The 24680-nt window shown below is 35.0% G+C and overlaps 1 protein-coding gene across 3 annotated transcripts in view; it reads left to right on the top strand.

The window, feature by feature from the left end:
* Positions 1 to 24680, top strand: part of LOC119835972 (nephrin) — a 178168-nt gene that overhangs the window by 79747 nt on the left and 73741 nt on the right. For all 3 annotated transcript variants that reach the window (XM_038361107.1, XM_038361105.1, XM_038361106.1), the window contains exon 5: positions 19513 to 19671. In XM_038361107.1, the coding sequence (XP_038217035.1) occupies positions 19513 to 19671 (159 nt within the window). The remainder of the gene's footprint in view (positions 1 to 19512; positions 19672 to 24680) is intronic.

The following is a 24680-nucleotide window of genomic DNA, read 5'->3' as shown; positions in this document are numbered from 1 at the left end:
TCTAGCCGTTTCTGAAGAGTAAGTGAACGAACATCCTATATGATATGAACCAGGTAGCATATACATTTTTAGATGAAATCAAATCATTGTTAGGACAACAATGATTTGATTCGCCTATTTGTCAATTGGATTGATGTATCGCAAAAAAAGCTCAAAATTTTTTGATGAAACTGTATTCAATTCTACTCGCTGGTGATAAGGGTGATTTCAGAGTGCGGCAGGTCATCACCCTGTGGCTATTGTGTGGTGTAAATTATAGGCGGACGAGATTTGTAAATATTGTTTAGTTTAATTGTTTTTTTTTATGTTTATGTCATAGATGGTAAAGGAGCTGGTGGGTCGCTTGGTGGTAAGCGCTACCACTGCCCATGAATTTTGTAGAATTTTCTTGTATTTGATTTACATATTTAGAAATAAAAAAAAAAAAAAAAAAATAACGGATTTTAAACGCGATTTATTCATTAATGAATAAATCATTTTTATCGCATTTTAAACGCGATTTATTCATTAATGAATACTCGGCTAAAATCAAACACAAGAAAATGCTATGTTGACCAGTACGGACTGGAAAATATAAATAAAATTAATGAATAAATCACGTTTAAAATCCGTTAAAAAATTTTTATTTCCAAATTTTGTAGAAGCTTAAGTCTGCAAATGGATTATCGATTAAATTAATAGGTATGGGATAAACAAATCTCACTTACCGATTGAAACACAGTAGCTGCTTTTTCACGCCGGTCTCCTGTGGGGGTGTGGTACTTCCCCGGTGCAAGCTGACCCAATTCGTGCCGAAGCGTGTTCCACTACGTCATTTAAGATTGTGCTGTTATATAGAGGTGGTGAATTATTATCTATGAATAAAAATATCATGCTTTTATATTTATTCCCATAATATGTAGGTAAATAAATAAAAAATAATTCTAGTGCCAGTTAAAAACGTTTAGATATTTAAAAATGTTTTGAACAAAGTTTTACATGTACATTTTTTAACTCCGTACCAGTAGACGCACTGACAAATCTCATCCTTACACAGTAGATATTCCAACTTTGCGCACTAAACGCTTTACCACCTCATTCCTTATCCGAACTGCTAAAGATTGGAATTCTCTGCCGGCGGCCGTTTTTCCGAACAGTTATAATCTGGATGTTTTCAAGGCGAGAGTGAATAGGTTTCTCTCAAGCCGACATGTCACCACCTAGATCACTTCTACTTTCCATTAGGTAGACCTGTGGTCAAATTTCTGCTCGATCTATTATAAAAAAAAAAAAAAACATATAGACAAATATATTAGCAACACGCTATCGCTCGCTTCGCGCGCCTCACGAAGCGCGAGCGATGCGACATTTGGCACGCTCTCACTAATTGCTGCCGTGTGCCTTTATTCAGCGTCCCTTTTATTTTTAATTGCTTAATGCTTAATGTTCCCGCGTTTTAATTATCGGCCGCGTGGTTTTATTGTCGTTACATTTATATTGAAACGTTTGTCATTAGTATTTTACTAGAAATGTATGAAAATAACTGAAATTCCTTTAAAATATATAAATTCACGAGCAATACAAGAGCACGCACACATGCAATCAACAGCCGCTCGGTTGTGTCGGTAGACAGGCACGCACACATGCGTACAGATCGTCGCTCATAATGAGAATACGCGATTTACTAAAAATCTATTGACTTTATTAAAGAATAAATCACTATTACATTACTATGTCGCTTGAAGAAGAAATTGACAAAACATCAGAATGATTTAGTATTTCTTGTGTGTACATTTAGAATAAAGACTTTTTAACGGATTTTAAACGCGATTTAATCGTTATATTATTTAAACCCTATTCGAACACTTTAGATTTCATCCAAATCAATGCAGTAATTCCTAAAATTGGAGCGTTCTTGCAAACGAACTTATATATATTACTATAGATAAATACTTTTATAAATTAGTCTTAGATATAGCAGTATATGTAAACAAAAATGAACGTTAATTAAAAAGATTATTTTTAACTTCCAACTTTGTTTAATAATTAAGAAACAAACAAGAAGCCCCCGCAATTAAATACTTCCTCATTTTAAATTATCAAAGCTTGGAATTTCTAATTATTTATTTCAAACTTTACGATGATATATCCATACTACAAAAGCTAATCTGTCTGTATGTCACGCTTTCACTGCCGAAGTACAGTACTTATCTAGGTGAAATTCGCTATATACATACATATACACTTAAATCAACCTATAAAGACATAAAATGGGGAGTCCTCGCGAGAGAAACTGCGTTATACAGTACATTACACCAGTATTGAATTGTGAATGTGAAAGTTTGTTTATTTGAATCTTTGTCCGTCAATAACGTGGTAACTACTCAACGGATTTTGATGAAATTTACTATATATACAGAGTATGAGCTGACTTGGGTGAATGGATACTTTTTATCCCGATTAAATGCTCCCTTTGGATAAAACAGGAATCTTGATATCCGGGCGGAGCCGGGACGTTCGTCGAGTACATAAATAAATAAATAACAACTAATTAAAAATCATTATTGCTTTAAAACTCGAAATTACTTTCAGAATCGATTAATACCAAACGACTCTGTAACTGATACGAATTTATTTTATAATATCCTTTGTTTATACGCGACCCATGTTGAGATTTTGATGAAGTTTTAATTAAATGTCAATTAAAAAGCCTTTGATAGAATGGCTATGAGTTGGTGTGTTTGTACACTATAATACCAAAATGAAGCTTCTTTGGAAATAATTTAAGCGGATTATGATAAATTTTGTTATTTCCATCCTCCTTTCTTCCTACAAGTGACTATCCTATCGCACATAGAAATTTCGCTTCGGACAAGTAGTTTCTGAGATTACTGATGCTAAACAAACATACCGACCTCACCTTTATCATCTATCTTTATATGCATACATATGAAAGCGAGCATAGCCACTGGCAAAAGCTAGTATTACTCTAACCTGGATAACATGAAATTTCAAAGTTCAAATGTCGATAACTAGCTGCGCCCCGCGGTTTCACCCGCGTAAGTCTATATCCTGTAGGAATATCGGTATAAAAAGTTATATGTTATTCCAGTTGTCCAGCTATCTACGTACCAAATTTCATTGCAATCGGTTCAGTAGTTGTTGCGTGAAAGAGCAACGAACACACACACATCCTTACAAACTTTCGCATTTATAATATTAGTAGGACAGGAAACGACTTTTCTTACGGTCAGTCTTTCCGTGAAAGAGTAACAAACATCCATACATACATCCATTGATACTTACAAACTTTCGCATTTATAATATTAGTAGGATTCATCTAAAATAATAACATCTGGCACATATTTCGCACCATGTGGCTAAAATTGATGTCGAAATTTATCAAGCGTCAATTGTACTGTGAAAAATGCGTTTGAACCAAGGGCCGCGGGTTCGATCCGGCGAAAGATTAAACAGGTTATTAATGAATTTCGCTTCGGTGGCATTTCAGTTATTTTTGTATAATATTTATGGAAACAGATTGTAATGTTTGGATGTTAAAACTTTTAGGAAGCTGGGAATTTTAATAGCAGTGGTAGCTTAATATCCACTTAGACTTGTGAATCAAATATCGAGAATTCGGTGCATGATATAAATATATTTTCAATTTATCTACGTATGTGGATAACATTACATCGTTGTTAAAGAAAATCATCATGAGGAAACTGTCGCGGGCATCTCACACGGGTGGTGGATTCTGGCTACTGATTTCATTATGATTAAGTTTTGAAAAAGTATAACGGTTTTGGAAGAAGTCAATTTAAAACTATATTTACGTTTAAAAACTATTCCTTTTGTAATTTATAAAAAGAAATATACGACCTTATTTTCAAAAATGTCTCCTTGCTCTACTGTACTTAAAAAAACTGCCCATCTAAACGATCATCTATATACTACATAAGCTTAGTGGTTAATAGGTGTAACCGGACAAATATAAAAACAGCTTTCTTTTTTAAACAGATTTCTTTTTTGAAGCCGGGAAAATCCGAATCGCTTCAAATCCATCTCAAACATTTATTTATTAAATTAGACTTCTTATGGAAGTACTTCTGTCTAAAAAGAGTATTAACATTTACCACGAGATTCATACAGATTCTATAGAGAAGAGTCGGCAAGAGAATCTAATTACTCCTTCAATCTTGTCAATTTTACATATGTAACATGTACATAACAATGATGCCAAAGAACTGTCCTGTGGCTCTGAAGCGACGAAATCCTATGGATTGTCATCCTATTATCCTACTAATCCTACTAATATTATGAATGCGAAAGTTTGTAAGGTTGTGTGTTTGTTGCTCTTTTACGCAAAAACTACTGAACCGATTGCAATGAAATTTGGTACGTAGACAGCTGGACAACTGGAATAATATATAGGCCACTTTTTATCCCGATATTCCTACGGGATATGGACTTACGCGGGTGAAACCGGGGAGTGCAACTAGTCTTCCATATATTGTAAATGTTCCGCAGGTAGCCTACCGCTTGTAACTTAGTCTACTAAGTTAAAACAGCTTCATTGATGCACAAATTACTAAAACTAATTTACCGTGTCTATTTAAAGCTAGTGTTAATCGCTTAATTTCATCAAAATTGCCCACTAAACACATCAGTTGGTAAAGCATTGATATTAATATTGGAAAGTGGTTTGTTTAATGAATAAAACATATGTGAAGAGGAGGAGGGGGAATTGTGAGCTCATTGGCATAGTGGTAAGACTTAAATCGGAAAGTGCGGGGTTCGAGACCGCGAGCGAAATACAATTGATTTTTCAATTAATGTTTGTTGTTTGATACCTATTTGTATTGCTACAGCGATGTACTTAGCTATTAGGGTCAAGTGTTTGATTTAATAATTTTTTTTTTTTTGACTTAATTTGATTTGAAAACATCGTGAGGAAACGGCTATTGAAGAATCAGAATATTCGATATGATATCTGCCAATTGGCCAGCGTGGTGGATAATGGCCCAAACCCTTAAAGGCCTGTTGGAATTGGGTACATATGGGCTGATGATGATGAAAGCGCGGTTTGCTAACCTCAATATTCTGCCGGGTTATAGTGAGATACACGTGTTTATATACGAAATTACAAAATAAAAACTTTTTCGTATGTAACACACGGGTAGGAAAAATTTCACATCCAAATTTTGTATGTATGTATGTGTGTATGTGTTATTAGATCAATCAAACACAGCTGTACGCTGTAAGTCGGCATGGGTCGATGACTACAACACACTTGGTAATTATTAAAGTTTGTGTGTACTGACCACTACATAAATCAATTACCCCACAATCCAAATAAACCCAACTTTACTACCGTTAAAATAACAAAGACGTGACGTCACAAAGATGGCGGCATGTGCCGAACAATTGCAAACAATGCGTCTGGATTCCCGCCAAATATAAGTAACCCACTGCGGATTATAAGAAAGCCCTAGCTCAATTGATAAAGGCTAAGAATTAAAAATCTTTTCATCGGTTTTCATTTTCGCTGCTAAACGTTGAAACCCAACTTTGCGAAAAGAATCATAGTGTTTTTTCAGACTGAGTTAATCTGTGAATAAACACTTTATCTCATGTATAAAATTCCCGTGTCACAATTATAGTTACCAAACTCCTCCGAAACGGCTGGACCGATTCTTATAAAATGTTGTGTGTATTACTAAGATCGGCCATCTATTTTTCATACCCCTAATTGATAAGAGTAAGACAGAATAGCATTTACCGGGTCAGCTAGTCTATATACATAACTCAATGGTGACTAACTGACTGACTAACTGACATAGTGATCTATCAACGCACAGCCCAAACCAATGGACGGATCGGGCTGAAATTTGGTATGCTGGTAGATGTAATGACGTAGGCATCCGCTAAGAAAGGATTTTGATAGCTTCTACCCCCAAGGGGATAAAATAGGGGATGAAAGTTTCCACCATGAAAATTTATTAAACGCGCGGGGGAAGCTGCGGGCAACACACTATCTACCACGAACTAGCAACAGTAGAAACCTAAGGGTTCACATAATAGCCTGTAGGTTACTAAGGCACAAGCCAAGTCGCGGTAAATAACTAGTAAATAGCTACAAAGCGTATGAGGCCAACAGTTTTATCTACGTGGTAGTCAGTCGATCAATAACATTGAATAGGTAGAAGGACGTTGATATATGGATGCTGGATTATTTGTTTTTAGGAGAAATATAATTATGGTTTGATTTTTTAAAATCTTTTACATGTATTACATTAAATTCAGAAGGCGAGCTTATAAAAAACATTAAATGTTATGGTATTTTCTTGTGTTTGATTTAACGTATTATACATTTAGAAATTAAAAACTTTTTAACGGTTTTTAAACGCGATTTATTGGAAACGACGGCTTAATAATATTATGAATAAATCCTATAACACTCACAGTTAACGAAGCTTTCTATTAGTAAAAGAATTTCTTAAATCTGTTCAGCAGATCTTGAGATTACTCCCTACAAACTGCACCTCCTTACAGTATGACTATAGCCTATAGGTAATTTCTCTCCCATATTACCAGTAGAAAAAACATATATCCATACGTTTCAGCGTGCTTTTATCTACTCTCATATCAGAATTGTATCATAAACAGAAAGGCCGTATCCAGTAGATGATACTTCAAACTTTTTCCATCGTGATTGAGTTAGCGGACGGCACCCGGGAGACCAAACGTGACGACTAAATAGAAAATCGATGGTAAATATTGGTAGATACGACCTTATATTATGTAGGAATAGACATAATTTTGACTAGTGATGTGTATGTGAAATCCTACTAATATTATAAATGCGAAAGTTTGTAAGGTGTGTGTTTGTTGCTCTTTTACACAAAGAGTACTGAACCGATTGTAATGAAATTTGGTACGTAGACAGCTGGACAACTGGTATAACATATAGGCAACTTTTTATCCCGATATTGCTACGGGATACGGACTTACGCAAGTGAAACCGCGGGGCGCAGCTAGTATTTACATGTTTTCGGGCTTAGATGCAGATGACGCATCAAACTTAACCCGAATACGGGGCCTGTTGATATCAAATTTTAGAAAGAAAGGAATAAATTTTTTTTCTATAAAACACAACATTGAAAAAAAAAATATAATTTAAAATTTAATAACAAACTACTCCGTTTTTACTTTAAACTACTCGGCTTTTAACGCGTGCAAACCCGCTGGCAAAAGCTAGTTTAGGTATAAGCATATTCGTTGCAATGTATATTTGACCACTTGTCCTAATTAAGTAATCACTATGTTTATTAGTATCAATATGTTTTTTCCATCTATTATCACATTCATATGAAACGATTAAACAGCCTGATGTCATATAAATTAATAATATAGTAGTATAGAAACATCGCGGATTTAAATCGGACATTTATTGAATCTTCGTCCACTTAATATCGTTCGTACAAGCGAAATTTCCAGATAATCCAGACATTATATTTGAGAAATCACAAAATCGATGCGCAGTTCCGAGCCAAGTCCTTGGATATAAAACTAAAAATTAAACAATACATCGCTCCTTGCCAAATGTTTCGTGATGGGTATTTTGGATTTTGGCATAGTTTGCGATGTCGTAAGTTGCATTAAGACCTTCGGAGCATCGGTTGTTCTCTCGGTTGGGACCAGGTGTTGATTTTTATTTATTTGACTTGTATATTGACTATCTTGTAAACTTATTAAGATAAAATGGACTGATCGAACACCATAAAAATTTACATAAATAGATATTTATTCGACTATCAGTAGAAATTATGTATTTATAGAGTATACAATTAAAACTGTCTTATTTATTACGTCAATGTAGATTTTTATAGTTCATTATTATAGTAAGTGTGTGTTATCACTCGTTTGATTGTAAAAATCGAATGACTCGACAGAACGATTTTGATGAATGCTTCATATGAATCACACAAAAAGAAATAGGTACCTTAATATTTAAATTCTGTGCTAATCCGTTTATCAATGTATCGTCCCCAAACACTTGAATATTATTATAATAAATGACGTATGCAATTCTTAAATTAATTAAATCATTATATAATTCACATATTAAGCGATTGAAATTGGTTCATAAATTTGCTTTCCGGTCTATACGCCAACCGAACTACCCACCGTATAAACGCATTTGAAAAGCAAGAAAATTACGCATCCAGACAGAGAATTTAATAGTATTTTTTGCCGTAATATCTTGTAAAATAAACTTGTTTCTCCACTGTCCAATCTGGCGACTTGGCAATACAGAGACGTTTAACACGATACGGTTATGTCTTTGAAAATAAGCTTTTATTCGGTTCGAAGTAAATTGTTTGTGTCGCATGGCCTAGATGTGTTTTATCTGCTTTTTTTGCATATACTGCCCTTGTTTTATGGGATTGAGGTTAATATTACGAATGCAATGGTTTTGTTTTAAGTGACCTTAACGGAAGTGTGTTTGTATCTTAACATAGTACTAACATATATGTGTGCGTAACACATATGTGTGTGTAACACATATCTGTATGTGTGTATACTCAACTGATTTTAATCAAATTTGCATACCATGTGCAGTTTGATCTCTCTTATATCTTTAAGGTTTGACCTTAAAGATATAAGAGAGAGAGAAGTTTAAAAGGTGTAAGAGAGTAGTTAATTTTATTTTAAATCGATAAATGACTACCCGGACGGAGCCGCGGCGTGCAGCTAGTATATTTATATGATGACAGTTTATGAACTGTGGTTTACAGATATCGCTGCACCCCGGCTTCGCTCGTGGTACGCGATATAGCGTATAGGACTGAAGAATCACGTGCACATCCAAGGGTGAAAGAATTTTTGAAATCGGTCCATTAGTTCCTGATATTAGCACGTTCAAACAAATAAACTTTTCAGCTTGATATTTCCATTAGATCAGATTTGATAAGGGTTAGGATTTAAGATTCTTAGGGTTAGGTTACACAAAGGGCTGTCAAAGTTCCTACCCTTTACCCAAAATAGGCTTATTTGTTTAAGTACTAGCTATATTAGCTGTTGCCCGCAGCTTCGCCCGCACGTTAAAATAAATTTTCACAGGACAATCTTTCATATCCTATTTTATCCCTTTAGGGGTAGAATTTCCCAAACTACTTTCCTAGTGGATGCTTACATCATACTAGCTACCTGCATGTCAAATTTCAGCCCGATCGGTGCAGTAGTTTATGCTGTGCGTTATAATTAATAGTTCAGTCAGTCAGTCACCCTTGTGTATATAATAAACGTTCAAAGTACTGATTCTTCTACTTTTAGAAGATTTTTTTTATTCAACTGTCTATTCTATCCTGTATCTCTATTTCTAATTACTTTACAAGAGTAGAATGCAACGAAATCCTACTTCCTATTAATATTATAAATGCGAAAGTTTGTGAGGATGTGTGTGTGTTTGTTTCTCTTTCACGCTAAAACTATTGAACCGATTGCAATGAAATTTAGTACGTAGACAGCTGAACAACTGGAATAACATATAGGCAACTTTTTATGCCGATATCCTACGGGATACGGACTTACGCGGGTGAAACCGCGGGGCGCAGCTAGTTAGATATAAGACGTCTGAAAACAAATATTTGTACAAGATGTCAAAGCAACGCCGCGTGACGGAACAGTACTCAGATAAAAATTAAGTAAAATAAATATTAATGTTTATCACGCTTGAAGAAAAGTGCCGAAAATAAACATATTACCGCTATCTCAGTTTGTACAATATTAAAGTTTGAATCGTAATAATACCGGTTTTTGTTTGTCGGCTGATATAAAAACCGGTTAATTTATTCGGAGTGTTTTCGGTATTCTATGATTTATTTATTAATAGACGCTCATCCCGGCTCTGCCTATGCAAATCTTCATGGGCGCTGGTGATCGCTTACCATCAGTTGCTCGCTATGAAAAAAAAAACTACATATGTCTACCCGAACGGAGCCGGGGCGTACAGCTAGTAATCCTACTATCCTACTATCGAACTAAAATTATAAATGCGAAAGTTTGTAAGGATGTGTGTGTGTTTGTTGCTTTTAACACAAAGAATACTGAACCGATTGCAATGAAATTTACTACGTAGACAGCTGGACAACTGGATTAACATATAGGTAACTATTTATTCCGATATACCTATGGGATACGGACTTACGCGGGTGAAACCGCGAGGCGCAGCTAGTAATAAGTTAAATCGAAGTTTTAAAAACTACGCGCCATTTATTAGCAGTGCCAATACATTTGCGAGTTAGCGAACGTTTTCTTTTGAGAGAACTTTCCAAGAGCTAACTAGCCTCGCCCCGCGGCGTCGCTCGGAACTTCGTTGTTTGGTTGGCTTCGTGAATACTTGGAGTTTGTTTTTTTGTGACCGACTTGAGAAAAATGCTGGATGTTTTGTGTTTCTTTTTATAAATGAGTAGGTTCAGTTACATTATTTAGTAATTGCGAGGTTTATATAATTTGTTAAAGACTAGCTGCGACCCACGGTTTCACCCGCGTAAGTCCGTATCCCGTAGGAATATTGAGATGGAAAGTTGCCTATATGTTATTCCAGTTGTCCAGCTGTCTACGTACCAAATTACATTGCAATCGGTTCAGTACTCTGCGTGAAAGAGCAACAAACACACACATTCTTACAAACCTTCGCGTTTATAATATTAGTAGGAAGTAGGATTAGTGTGATAGTGTGAAATTCTCTAATTCCAACCACTTAAAAATTAATATAAATTTAACTTAAATTTAATACAATAACGTAAATAATGGCGTGAAATATCACAACTCCGTCTTGAAATGTTAACAAAGCGTGTTCTAATTCGATTGAGCAGTGCCGAGATGCAATTAGAAGTAGTGCTTGGGGTTGCGGCTATGGTGGTGAGCGGAGCGGGCGTATGAGCGGAGCGGTTTTGGGAGCGATTTCCATGTTAGCGGTTTTTTTTTACATTGTAAATACGATGTGTATGACCAGCCGTTACAATAGTTTTTTTACTACACCATTTATAGTAAGATGTAGCTTTCAGGCTAACATCTCGACGATTCTCGAATCGCCACCTTCATTTGGGGGTGCTCGGTGTTGGTTTTTCAACATTACATCACTTTGTATATAAACAAACTCATTTATATACATTAACTGTCATTACAAATTATTCTTTCAACGAAGCTTGTTAATGATACCATGATTGATACATTTTACGCACTGTTTGAAAGAACGACTTATCCTCCTCCAGCTTATTTTTCTCTATAGTATTTCTATAGAAATTCAAATCCATTCTTAACCGGTGATAAGTAAGAAGAAAGAGAAGCGTCTATCCAAAAGCGCTTATCAAAGCGTCTAGCTGAATACATAAATTATGTTTAGGTACTAACATTTAAATGTAGGACTTGCGGGCGTTGTTGTCGTTCCAGAATCGGGCTCTTCAGCCATGAACGACACTGCCCTAAAACATAAAACTATTTAAATTTATAATAATAACAATTAAGAAAAAAAGAGGAGAGAGATTAGATTACAATGTAGCTGCATATATAATCTGTCAAAGATTGAACAGGCCAACTAATTTAGGTTCTAGTTTATCGCTCCCGCCTCCGCCCGTCACTTACCGCTACCCATCCTTTGACCGTGAGCAAAGGTAATTATTGACTTCCCGAACTCCCACTCGGCTGTCGAAGGGAGATAAAGCCTAATTAAAAAGGCGCTGTGTTTCTTACAAAGTTTTTATTCGCGCGAACTTTGAGTGTTTTAGATCGCCTTCGTGTGGATTGTTTCTGATTGAGGTTAAATCTAGGTTTTATGTTACTGTTAGGTAGGTATATGTAACTGTATGTAACAATTGTGTGAATTAAGCAAATGTATTTCTATAGCTTATATACTGTTCTGGTACAAGCAATACTAGCAGTGGATTTCATGTTAATTAGTAAATATACTAGACTACGGAGCCACACACACAGACACACACATAGAGTAAGAGAGAGAGATGTCAAGCTTATGACAATACATTATTGCGTCAGAGCTTAATATCATTCGAATGTAGCCAGACGAGTTAAATTAATGACAAAGAAATCTATATAAACTAGATAGACATAGTCCATTCATCTTAAAACATAAAGCCCTACAATCTATCCGTCACGCCTACATTTACACTGCAAATATAGCTAACACGTATAGACTCCGCCCGGTTGAACCCGAGTCAGAAAAAATCAAAAGTAAGAAATTTTGAAAGAATAGAAAAAATTTGATCACGAGGCAGGATTCGAACCTGCTACGGTTGCTACGGTTAGGCAAGAAACGCAGGTTCGAATCCTGCCTCGTGATCAAATTTTTTATATTCTTTCAAAATTTCTCATTTATAAAGCATTTCAATGCTATAAAACTGAAAATTAAAATTAAAAGTAACCAAATACACTGACAGATAATGTGGCTTTCAATTGGTAAAAGAAATTTTCCAATCGGTCCATTAGTTTCGGAGCCCATTCAATACAAACAAACGAATTCCCATTCGCAATATAAGTCTAGATATAACCTAAATTTAAACTGCAAAATAAATGTCGCAATAATTCATTTCGGCTAATAAATAAACAAGTATTAACTCGTGTCCGAAAATTCGTGGGAGCTTCGGGGCTTTCATTTTTCAGGCAATTTCCGTTGGTAAGGAAATTCTTTTCAACGGATTGAACGCTCGAGTGAGCCAATACTTCAGGTCTGGTTAAGTGTGTGTCTGCCTTCAAATGCGGGTTCCGTAGAGTTTTTACAGCGGAGCAGGAAGTGGCTTGGCCATATATGGTCATCGCTCATGAATACTTTAAAACCGGTGATATTAAAGAGGCTTTTACCCCTTAATTTTATAACGTTGGTTGTGGCCTATACGTGGACGTCCTAAAAAGCTGTAACAATGACGTTATAAAACTAGAACTTTTAAGAAGGTATAAGATATTTTACATAAAAATAGTAAATAATATACACAAAATATATTATACTCGAATGATACACAAAGTGGAAATAAAAGTATTCATTAAAATAAATGTACCCGCATCGAGACTTGACGCATCAAAGAAACTCTGCAAAGTACATGTATTTAATTTTGTCTCTTTATTTTTATTCAAAATTTCCTTAATTAATTCTGTATCACGTACCTTGATACGAGTCTATAAATAAGAGATAGTTCAGATGTTTTGTAAATTAAACGCATCCCCACGGAAGATTGGCGTGAAACAGTAACATGCTACTGTGTTTCTTTCGTGTGTTCTTTCGGAATGGAGGAGACCCGTAACCATTTCTCTTACCCAGTTCATTCCTTTGCAAACCCCTTTTTCCCTCATAAACAGGCAACACATAGTTAACTCACCGAATAGTGCTGACTTACCATCAGGCGAACCTCCAGCTCAGTTACACGCTTTGAAAATAAATCGATACCAACAGTCTTAAAGTCCAGAGTTGGTACAGGCGTAAAGTATGTGGGGTAAAATTTTTTTTTTTAAGATTGTTCCACGGCACCCTAAAACGAGTAAACGCGAGAAAGTAATAATAACCTGCTAAGGACTCGAGGGTTTTTGGAGTCATGCTAAGTACGCTCTTTGGGTTGGAATATAATTTTTCTGTTCCTCATTTCCAGGATAGGTATGGGGAAAGATTGATTTATCGACCTTTTTATATAGACTGATGGATGAATTTCCCTTTATTTCAATAGACAAATGATATTGTTTTGTTATTCTCTTCTATGTATATTGTATAAAAAATTCTAAATATGTCTTTAATTTAAAGCATGTGCTTTGAATTAGATGATATGTCGTGATGTATAGATAGATTTATGGTATTATATAAAATTCTCGTGTCACAGTTTTCGTTGCCATACTCCTCCGAAACGGCTTGACCGATTTTGATGAAATTTTTTGTGCTTATCCGGTATCTATGAGAATCGGCCAACATCTGTTTTCATACTCCTAAATGATAAGAGTAAGGCAGAACAGCGTTTGCCGGGTACAGCTAGTGGTATTATAAGTAATCCTACTAATATTATAAATGCGAAAGTTTGTAAGGATGTGTGTGTGTTTGTTGCTCTTTCACGCAAAAACTACTGAACCGATTGCAATGAAATTTGGTACGTAGACAGCTGGACAACTGAAAAAACATATAGGCAACTTTTTATCCCGATATTCCTACGGGATACGGACTTACGCGGGTGAAACCGCGAGCGCAGCTAGTCTTGCATAAAAAAGTCAGATTTAATCACATTTTTGTATTAAATAGGTATCCTGGCAGGTAAGGTTATACATATAGAAACAACGCATCTAATTGTATAGGTTTTTAACACGCTTTTATTAGCTCCACCTGTATGTTTGTATGTAACCGACTCCTTTAGACTCCATTTTACACACTTAAACGGAGAGTAATTCAGACTTAATAAACTTATTGGTGACAATACAATAATTTCACGAGTTTATCTTATCACCCTAATTAGGATCGTCAGGATTAAATAATTTCTTCACGTATACACTGTATAATGAATAACAGCAAGTAGGTATTATAAAGCGTGTTTTGGAATTATTAAAACAATATTTCTCTCTCTCTCTCTCTCTCTCTCTCTTCTCAGCCTTTGTATGTCCACTGCTGGACGTAGGCCTCTCCTATGGCACGCCATTTGGCCCGATTAAAAGTTTCTTGCTGCCAGTTTTTGCCTGCTACCTATTGTATGTCATCACTCCACCGAGTCACAGGGCGCCCTACGCTACGTTTGCCGAGCCGTGGTCTCCACTAAACAATATTTATTAGTTATCAAAATGGCTATATCAGTCGTATTCATTCACTATCACCAATTTAGTTCTTAATAAGTCTAGGCGTAGTTCCCAGAATCCAACTGAATCGCATTCTTTTAAAAAATATTTACTTGAACTATTTACTCAAACAACCAAAAAACCATGAACAAAAACGTGAAAAACAAGCTTCTATAAAACTTATTCATAGATAAACAACACTATAGCAGAACAGGAGCGAACAGCGAGCATTTCAAATTAATGACGTAAAAATCGCAACAAAACAAAGATAGTGTATTAAAAATTGAGAAAAAATATAAAAAGCAACCCGCCGAGGGTTGTCAACCACTGGCCACAACAAAGCGGAGTTTCCCACCTTTGTATAGAGTCAGGGGAGCAGAACCGCCCGCTAGACAGCAATATCCTGTTTCGTGGCGACAAGTCATGAGCGGAAGCGATTGTTATTATCTCTCTAATCCTATATATAAAATTCTCTTGTCACAAATAATAGTTAACGTACTCCTCCGAAACGGCTGGAACGATTCTCATGAATTTTTGTGTGCATATCGGGTAGATCTGAGAATCGGCCAACGTCTATTTCTCATTCTCCTAAATGATAAGAGAATCATCAAAATCATTTCACTCAGTCGAAAGTTCTGAGATTGCTAAGCAAAAGGGTACTGTTAAATTATAACCTCGTTTCTTGAAGTCGGTTGATTAACTAAATTTAATCGAATGATGGATTATTACAATTTATTTAAAATATAAATTGTGATAATTTTGGTTGATATGTGAAGATAAAGATTGAAAAAGGTCACTTATATGAGCATTACCTTTGAGTACACGAGCGAAGCCGCGGACGGATATCTAGTTCAAACAACGCTAGATCGCCTGACTTGCACCACACGCGCTTTGTTATAAATCTCTGCGGTTCACACTAATTGTTAAGAGATTTCGGTTACACACTGAATTCTATGAATGAAAATGTTCTAAATTAGTGTGGGTAGACTAGCTGTAGCCCGCGGCGTCACTCGGTTAAAAAGTAATACGCTAATCCAGACTATCTATGTCTGTACTAAATTCCACATAGATACGATCAGCTGTTTTCACGTGAAAGAGTAACAAACATTAAACAGTCATACGTACTTACAACATTTGCGTTTGCAATATGAGTAGGATGTTATTTATTCCACTATTCCGTCTATCTATGTTTCAAAGTCAATCAAATTGTGTACTACTGTTCCGGGGTTTAAAAGAATTTATGTTTATTCTTTTATTTTAAATTAACAATAACATTTTCATATATATACAACATAAAAAACTTAATTAAAACCCGAATACAAACATACAAAACTTATCATGTTAATAATTAAGTATTAATTACTCATTATCTAAGTAAGACATCTACAAAGGCGGTAACTTATTTGATAATGTTTGCTTAGACATGGGTGTGTCGTGATATACGCGTATGAAATTTATTAATTACGTGTTTGTTCATGAATTATATAGGAACCGCTGTTAAAGGAAATATCCCATCATTATTAGCACAGGCGTTCATTTTTCATTTAACTATATAGGAGGTTATATGAAATATTTATTTTGAACCAGCTTCCCGCCCACAGCTTATGCCATCACTAGCTGCGCCCCGCGGTTTCACCCGCGTAAGTCCGTATCCCGTAGGAATATCAGGATAAAAAGTTGCCCGTATGTTATTCCAGTTGTCCAGCTGTCTACGTACCAAATTGTAGTGCAATCGGTTCAGAAGTTTTTACGTGAAAGAGCATCAAACACACACACATCCTTACAAACTTTCGCATTTATAATATAAGTAGGATAGGATAGTAGGATAGAAAATTCCATGGGCGTGAAATGTTTCAGCGCTATGAAAAGTCACTTTAGCCTCGACTGTCTCTAGGCAATAATCATATCATAAAGTCGCTTCGTTACGCGATAGATCGATAAACAAACTAACAAATTTTACATAACAATATACATACATATAAGTGGCTTAAAAATAAATGAGTTATATAATGCAACATTGAAAATTTATATAAGGATAAGTAGTTTATTAATTATCATAAATTCGGAAGCCTACCTGTTTCGCTTATATGCATAAATAGAACCGATTTAGATGAAATTTGGAATGATGATAGTTAAAGAATAGAATTTAAAGTCACATAAGTCAAACTCAAACTTCTTAGTCTTCTGGAAGCACTTTTGACTCGTTATAACACAGTAAATTTACCACCAGTTCAGTAAGCAGTTTCTACAGAGAAGAGCCGGCAAGTAACTCTGTAGTTGCTCTTTCAAAATCTTACATTCAACCAAAAGTGTTTGACATGGGGAGAAATTCTTAGCCTCTTGTTTCATTTGGGGTCTGGTACCTATGATAAAATGGTGATAATTGGTAAATTGATCTGCTTGTAAAAGTCCGACAGCGAATTGTAAGATGCAGACTGGTTCCCACGACTGATGTTGTGGTCAGGTCGGTTTACGAACTATATTAGTTATGAAATCGATATAATATTACTTGATATTGTGTAAATTGCGGTTTGGTTCCGATTGAAGTGACAAAATATATATACTATATAAATATTATTAAACTATCGTATATTGGATCTATTATTCTTCTAGACTAATATTGGAATGATGAAACTTTTGTATTTATGTTTGTTTGTAAGGTTTTCACGCAAAAATGGTTATAGTGAAAGTGAAGTTTTATAGTGAAAAGAGAACAAGCTTTATTGCTCGTTTATTTGATTTGTTTACAATAAATCTACTGGAGGTATTATAGACGGATAGATATAGATAAATTTTGTTGTATTTTAGAGTTACAGTACATTAAAATATATATATCTTTATTGAAAAGAAGTTGAACATATTTGAGCAAATAAATCGAAGTATTTCCAATATTTATATTTGTAATACAGAGTAAATATTTTCATACTATTGAATACACCAATTCTCATTCTGTTATTTTAGTTAAATAAAATTAAATATATATTTGTTTTCAACATAAACACAAATAATAATAATAAATCTCACCAAATAACTTTTTTTTTCAATAAAACCAAACAAAGAAAATAGTAAAATCCACATGTATTTAAATCTCAAAATTCGCAAAACGTTTGTTACGATAAAAGTATTTTTGATAAATTCCTTATTAATGTTAATATTTCATTCTAAACTCATAATTCATTTAAATTTTGGCGAAAAGCGAATATTAATTCCGTTATATAAATCATTTCATGTCGGATTACATTTTGGTGAAAAATTTGCTTGGAAATAGACCTCGAAGTCAAATTTGGCCTCTTTTTTATACAACAATAAGTACGTGTATTAAAAGATAATTTTGTGAGAAATTTTGAAAGAATAGAAAAAATTTGATCACGAGGCAGGATTCGAACCTGCGTTTCTTGCCTAACCGTAGCCGGGGTAGGGGTGCCCCTTAGGCACATGAAACCGAAAGAGTAGAAGAAATTCGATTACTGTGGCAGGATCACGGGTGGCCTAGAGGCTAGGCGTTGCTACGGTTAGGCAAGAAACGCAGGTTCGAATCCTGCCTCGTGATCAAATTTTTTCTATTCTTTCAAAATGTCTCATTTATAAAGCATTTCAATGCTATAAAACTAAAAATTAAAAGATAATTTTGTGTTCATTGTGCTTTTTAAACATATATGAGCCGTGGCTAATGAAGATTGCTAGCAGGACTTAAAACTTTATTTCTTGAACAACAGTGTTTAGTTTTAAGTGGCAAGGTTATATTTGAAATAATATTTAAATCGAAACGAAAAGTGTATTTCTTACGAATATTATGCGATATTATCCCTAGTGTTTTGCCAGGAATTGCTAAACGAATCGTGATAAACTTGTTACAAATACCCACTTAAATAAAAATAAAATAAAATTGCTTTATTTGCCCAATAAGGTGTTACACAACATATGCAATAATATATAAACAGTGCTTACACTATAGAGGTTTGTCTTTAAGAATTACTTATAAATAAAATAACAGTGGGTCCAAAACACTACACTTATTTTTATATACTATGCTATAGACTGTGGCGTCATTACGTCACAAATTTTCAGCCGCTCGTACCCCGTCTCGCACTTGACCGAATTTTATTTCATTGATTATTGAAATATTCTTTTTGTGATGATAGTTATTTGTAATCCTGTTAACATACATAATTACTTGTTTCCAATGAATTTGCGATGGTACTTAACGATTTCCAGTACCGTAATAATAAAAGCTCTACAAATATCTACAAATATCTGAGCGGCCATTATTAAATTCTTTGTTAAAAAAGTTCTTCGTATATCTTACTAGTGGTCTACCCCGGCTTTGCCCGTGGTACATATATAACCTATAGCTATACTCAATAAATGGGCTATCTAACGCTGAAAGAATTTATTCATTTATTTAAAATTTTTTGCTGTGGAAAAATTACAAATTCAGACTTATCCTAGGTGAGATATCACAAATGGCGGTCTTATAGCTAAATAGCGATATTAAAATCGGACCATTAGTTCCCGAGATTAGTGCGTTTAAACAATCAAACTATTTAGCTTTATAATACTCGTATTAGTATAGATTAATGACCTATTTTTAGTTGTGCGATACTTAAATGTTCTGTAAACTTCAACAAAAATTTTGAAATCGTCCCTTGAGCCAATAAAGATTCATTTACCTCTATAGATGTATAATATATTAACCAATTTTATTTCTTTCAGCGCCCCCAAATGCCGTGGAAATCGTGAACCACCCCCACAATTCGAAGCTGGAGGTCAAAGAGGGAGAAGACGTCGTGCTGGAGTGCCAAGTTCAGAACGCGAAGCCAGCTGCCAAGATTGTGTGGTACAGAGGCAACCAGGAGATGAAGGGAGACAGAGGTATTGTTATCTTCAAATACACGTTAAAACTGTCTGGTCTATCAAAGCCTATCAAACTACTGGATCGGTTGGGCTGAAATTTGGCATGCAGATAGCTACTAAGATGTAGGCATCATCTAAGAAAGGATTTTGGTAAATTCTACCCCCAAGGGGATAGAACAGGGGATGAAAGTAGCATGAATATTAAGTTAAGACACGCCGGCAAGTAATCAAAATTTTATAAATATGCTTTTCTCTATGTATATTAAAAAAAAACTACTTATAGTTAGTGGTTTACCATTAGTATCTACTTTAAACAACAAGAAAATATAAAATAAACAACAATATGTATCATTCCACTTGTAAAATTTCAAAACCGGTCCAGTAATTATCGACTTCAAATAACATCATTTCTATCAATCATATTGATTTAGAAATAAAAACTTTTATACAGATTTTAAACGCGATTTATTCATTATATTATTAACCCGACGTTTCGAACACTTTACAGCGAGCGTCATTTTACAATCTCCCCGGGACCTCGCAAAGTGTTCGAAACGTCGGGTAAATAATATAATGAATAAATCGCGTTTAAAATCCGTTAAAAACTTTTTAATTTCTACATGTACAATACTCGCGTAAACAAACACAAGAAAATACTACAATCATATTGATTTCTAAATCACTTGCGATATTCATGAGTTAATACAAAAATGTCAAAATTATTTGCACTATTTGATGCAACAATGTCGTTGATTCCTCTACAGCTTTGCTGCCAAATCAGGGTCTATTGTTAGCTAGTGTATAGCCACAAATGGTAAACAAACCATTGTTTCATTTAAACATCTACTGTGCTAATGGATTGAATTGTAATAATAATTTATTTGCATAATTTGTTTACAAAAGTTAATAAAAATTATTAGCCAATAACTATTATTATGATCTGTTGTGTGTGTATGTCTGTGTCGTAATAAATGTTTTTCGTTCTATCTTTCTATTCAAAACTAAGCCCGTTAAACTTGTCCGGACTGGAATAATACAATGGAGTTGATAACCTTTTTTGAAATCGGTGAAAAATGAGAACATCGATATAGTCGATATCTTTGAATTTCGTGATTAGTTTGGTTAAACCTTGTGTTAGTTTCAAACATTTATTTATTTATGATCCGGAGGCCCTTATCCTTTTCCTTACCAATGCAATCCAATCCTTTCTTAGCCCTTCTAAAAAGTCCATTTGTAGAGGCGTAAGGTCTGCAATGGACCTTATGCCTCTCTAAATGTTCATGGTCAGTGGTAGCGCTTACCATCAGGCATCCCACCAGCTCCATTGCCGATTGTGACAAAAAAAAATCCTTCTTTTCATTGTTGTGCAAATATAATACAAAGTATTTAAATACAACAAAAAATACGAAAAGGTCTTATTGCATCACAGCAGTTTCTGACAGGCAACTCGATAGGAAATGAAATGTCAAAAGGGAATCATGTCCAATCATACGACACCTCTAAACAAGAAAGCATCAAAATCTATGCGTTCATTTCAGAGCTACAGCAGTATTTGAGAGTACAGCTTATAAGCGTGCTGTTTTTAAATTTAACTTATGTAAAGGAAACGGAATTTCCAAACGGAAATTTCAGTTTACATTTACCATGATTCGATCCCAAATCTATTGATTCGTTTATTGGAAACGCCTGTGTTAATTTTAACTGAAATTAAACATTGAATAGCGGAATAGCAAATACCATCCCTGGATCAACTCGAAACCACCTCATAACCTCAACCATAAGTAACAGGGCATAATAACAATTTTGTCGATAATTGGCTTCCCATCACTAATTGGTTCCGTCATTAATTAAACAAGTTTTCAATTTCAATTTGTAAACAATCGACGCGGAGCTATCGATGTCGCACAACACTAGTATTGTCGATGGATTAAATTTGTAAGTGCATAAAGTGTAGATAGACGATGTGACGGTTATAGTGTTGTTAGTTTATCGATTGTCTGACTTGAAAAGTTCAAATGAGCAAATTGAATAAATACTAGCATTTCTCAGTAATCTAATTACATAGTAGTATAGTAAAATTGTTTGTTTGTTTGTATTTAACCTCAAGAGTTGTTTGTGATGTGATTAAAAATGATCACTATATGGTATAAAACGAAGTCGCTTTCTGTGTCCCAAACTACGGATGGGTGTTTTTTTAATAGATGGAGTGATTCATGAGGTTTATATGTATAATAACGCGTATTAAGCCGCGGACAAAAGCTAGTATATAATATAATAGTACTCAAATAATAAGTACTTTCATTACCTTTTTTCTCTCACATTTTACATTTCCATGCTTTAATACACAATTAGCAAAACACGTTCCAATAAAAATGTCACTTAGGGCTGATCCACTCGCAACTTGCCCATTTTCCCAGCAGTGGCAGCCCTGTCACGTATTTTCGTCACTCCGCCGGTCACGGCCACAAAAGTACAACAAAGAAATATATGGAGTGCTGTCCCACTTTGTAACTTGTCAAGTTTCCATCGGACTTGCTATTAAAATAGTATATACGGCAAAAATATAAGGTCTAAATATGTAAGAAGCTTTTTTATGCCGTGAGCGGGCTGAGCTGGTGGTTCGCTTGGTGGTAAGCGATCGCCAACGACCGTGAACATTTCATCCGAATCCGTTTCAGAAAATTCAGTCTCTTAGCAAGGCAGGCAGTGGATTATTCACTTTGCTATTTATATAAAAAGCATGTCTATAAAAACACGATTCAAACAAAATATGAAATTGTTACTAAAATATCGGAATCAGCCTTTTCCGGATAAGGGAAATCGTTCGAAGGTTCTCGTCAAAGTCATTTATGGCATTAAAATAGTAACGCTGCGTAGATATATAAAACTAGAAGGTGCACTTCCTACCTACTACCTACGTTTTTTTATAATTTCGTTTATAAGGCCCATTTCGTTTTCCTCACCCTCCCCAGTTCATTCCTTCTTTCAAGTCCCAAATCCTTTCCTTATCCCTTTCCCCTTCAAAGCGGGCAGCTGATTTGCACAGGCAATACCTGTACGAATGTTCACGTGCGGTGGTGATCACTTTACATCAGGCGAACCGCTATAAATATACATTTAAATAAATTTAAATTAAGCCATAAAACTTAGGTACGTATCCCATGTATATTTTCCACACTTAACTATAAACGTTCTTATCTTGAAGGTATTGCCATTAAAAAAACATTGTAAAACAAGATTATTCTTATAAAAATGTAATGTAAAAGTACTTCCTATTAAATGTTGGTTCGAGGGCGTAACATAAGAGAAAACAAACTATCAAAGAAAAATATTTTTCATAACAATATAATTATTGCGAAAGTGTGTTTGTTTGCTTTGTCCTAACACGTCGACACAGAGAGATATTATATTATGGTATATGTCTGGCGATAGTAGATAGGCTGAATAGTGACATAGGCTTACTATTTTCGCGGGAACACATCATATCCATGCGTATTTCCTTAAACTACTCCGACGGAAAGATAGTAACTTCATAATTTTAATAGCACACTACTAAAATAACCATCCAGTACTCTACATCTACGGAACTAGTGATGCATCTAACGAATATCGACATGTTATATACGAAAATCAGCAAAGCGTGTATGACGATATGATTTATCGACATTACCCTTTATGTCGTTTTATCGTCAGCCCTTTTTCAGAATTCCACTTATAAACGGGATATGATTTTGTTGATAAGACTATTTTTTCGCATAAAATACATATCGGCTATAATTTTTTCTGCTATCTGTACGGTTTTGGATGTATTATTAAAACTTCGCCGTCCCTCTGTCTGTCGGTCCGTCTGTCAGTTTGTCACTTAAAAAAATACAAGAGACTAGCTTTTAATTTTATTGCATTATATAATGACATCGTGAGGAAACCGGCATGACCACGAATCATCTGTCAACCCGCACTTGGCCAGGGTGGATTATGACACGACCTCACCTCATAAGAGAATGTCCTGTGTCCCAGCAGTGGAACACATGAGCTGATGATAATGATATGATGGCATACTGCCATTTCACACATAAAAATGATGTCATGTCCGTAGATGTTCCCATTCTTAATTGATTCGTATTTTACGTCGCAATTGGGAAAATATTAGTCGAAGATCGGGAAACAGCAGGTAGGATTTTATACGACTATCTCGTTACGTGTAATGCGGCCCAGCGAAACGGAATGCAGTCATTTAATAAATTGACGTTATTTTGACAATCAATGTAACAAAGGTTATATAAAAAAGTGCAGTCCCGTACCCCTAGTGGGGCATGGGGCAGATGATATACATCTGTTTCACTAATCGAGTTTCTTTATGGACAAGTCGATCAGCCTTCTGCGGCCGGCCAGACCGAGACATTTTTTGTGCGTCCCCATCGAACCCAGGACCCTAGGCTGAAAGCTGGTCCTACAAATATTATAAATGCGAAAGTTTGTGATGTGTGTGTTTGTTGTTCTTTCACGCAAAAACTACTGAACCAATTGCAATGAAATTTGGTACGTAGATAGCTGGACAACTGGAATAACATATAAAAAAGTAAATTTTTATCTCGATATTCCAACGGGATACGGATTTGCGCGGGTGAAACCACAGGGCGCAGCTAGTATAATATGACATTGAAATTAAAAAGCTGCTATCAAGTTAGCGAATTGAAATGAGATTGGATAATAAGTAAAGTCCATATAATTATAATAAGAAATACTTTTCTTCAGGTTCTTGTATATGACGTGAATGACGACATCTGCAGAACTTCGAATGATTTCATTTTTTATTTCTATCGCTTCTCGGTATACTGATCTGGAGTTTTATGTAAATGAGGGTAGAATATTTATACTATAAAGTTATTGTTTTTATACAAAACACGAAACCTCCGTAAAATTTTTAGAACTAGAACAAATATAAATGGGACATGGGAGGCACCAGCTTTCAAAAATAAAAAGAATGCAATGGTTCACCCAGTAAATTCTGATAAGGTAACAAACCA

The sequence above is a fragment of the Zerene cesonia genome, chromosome 22, assembly GCF_012273895.1.
Source record: "Zerene cesonia ecotype Mississippi chromosome 22, Zerene_cesonia_1.1, whole genome shotgun sequence".
Taxonomy (NCBI): Eukaryota; Metazoa; Arthropoda; class Insecta; order Lepidoptera; family Pieridae; genus Zerene; species Zerene cesonia.
Note: the sequence above shows the minus strand (reverse complement) of the source record. Positions and strands in the feature narration are given on the sequence as shown.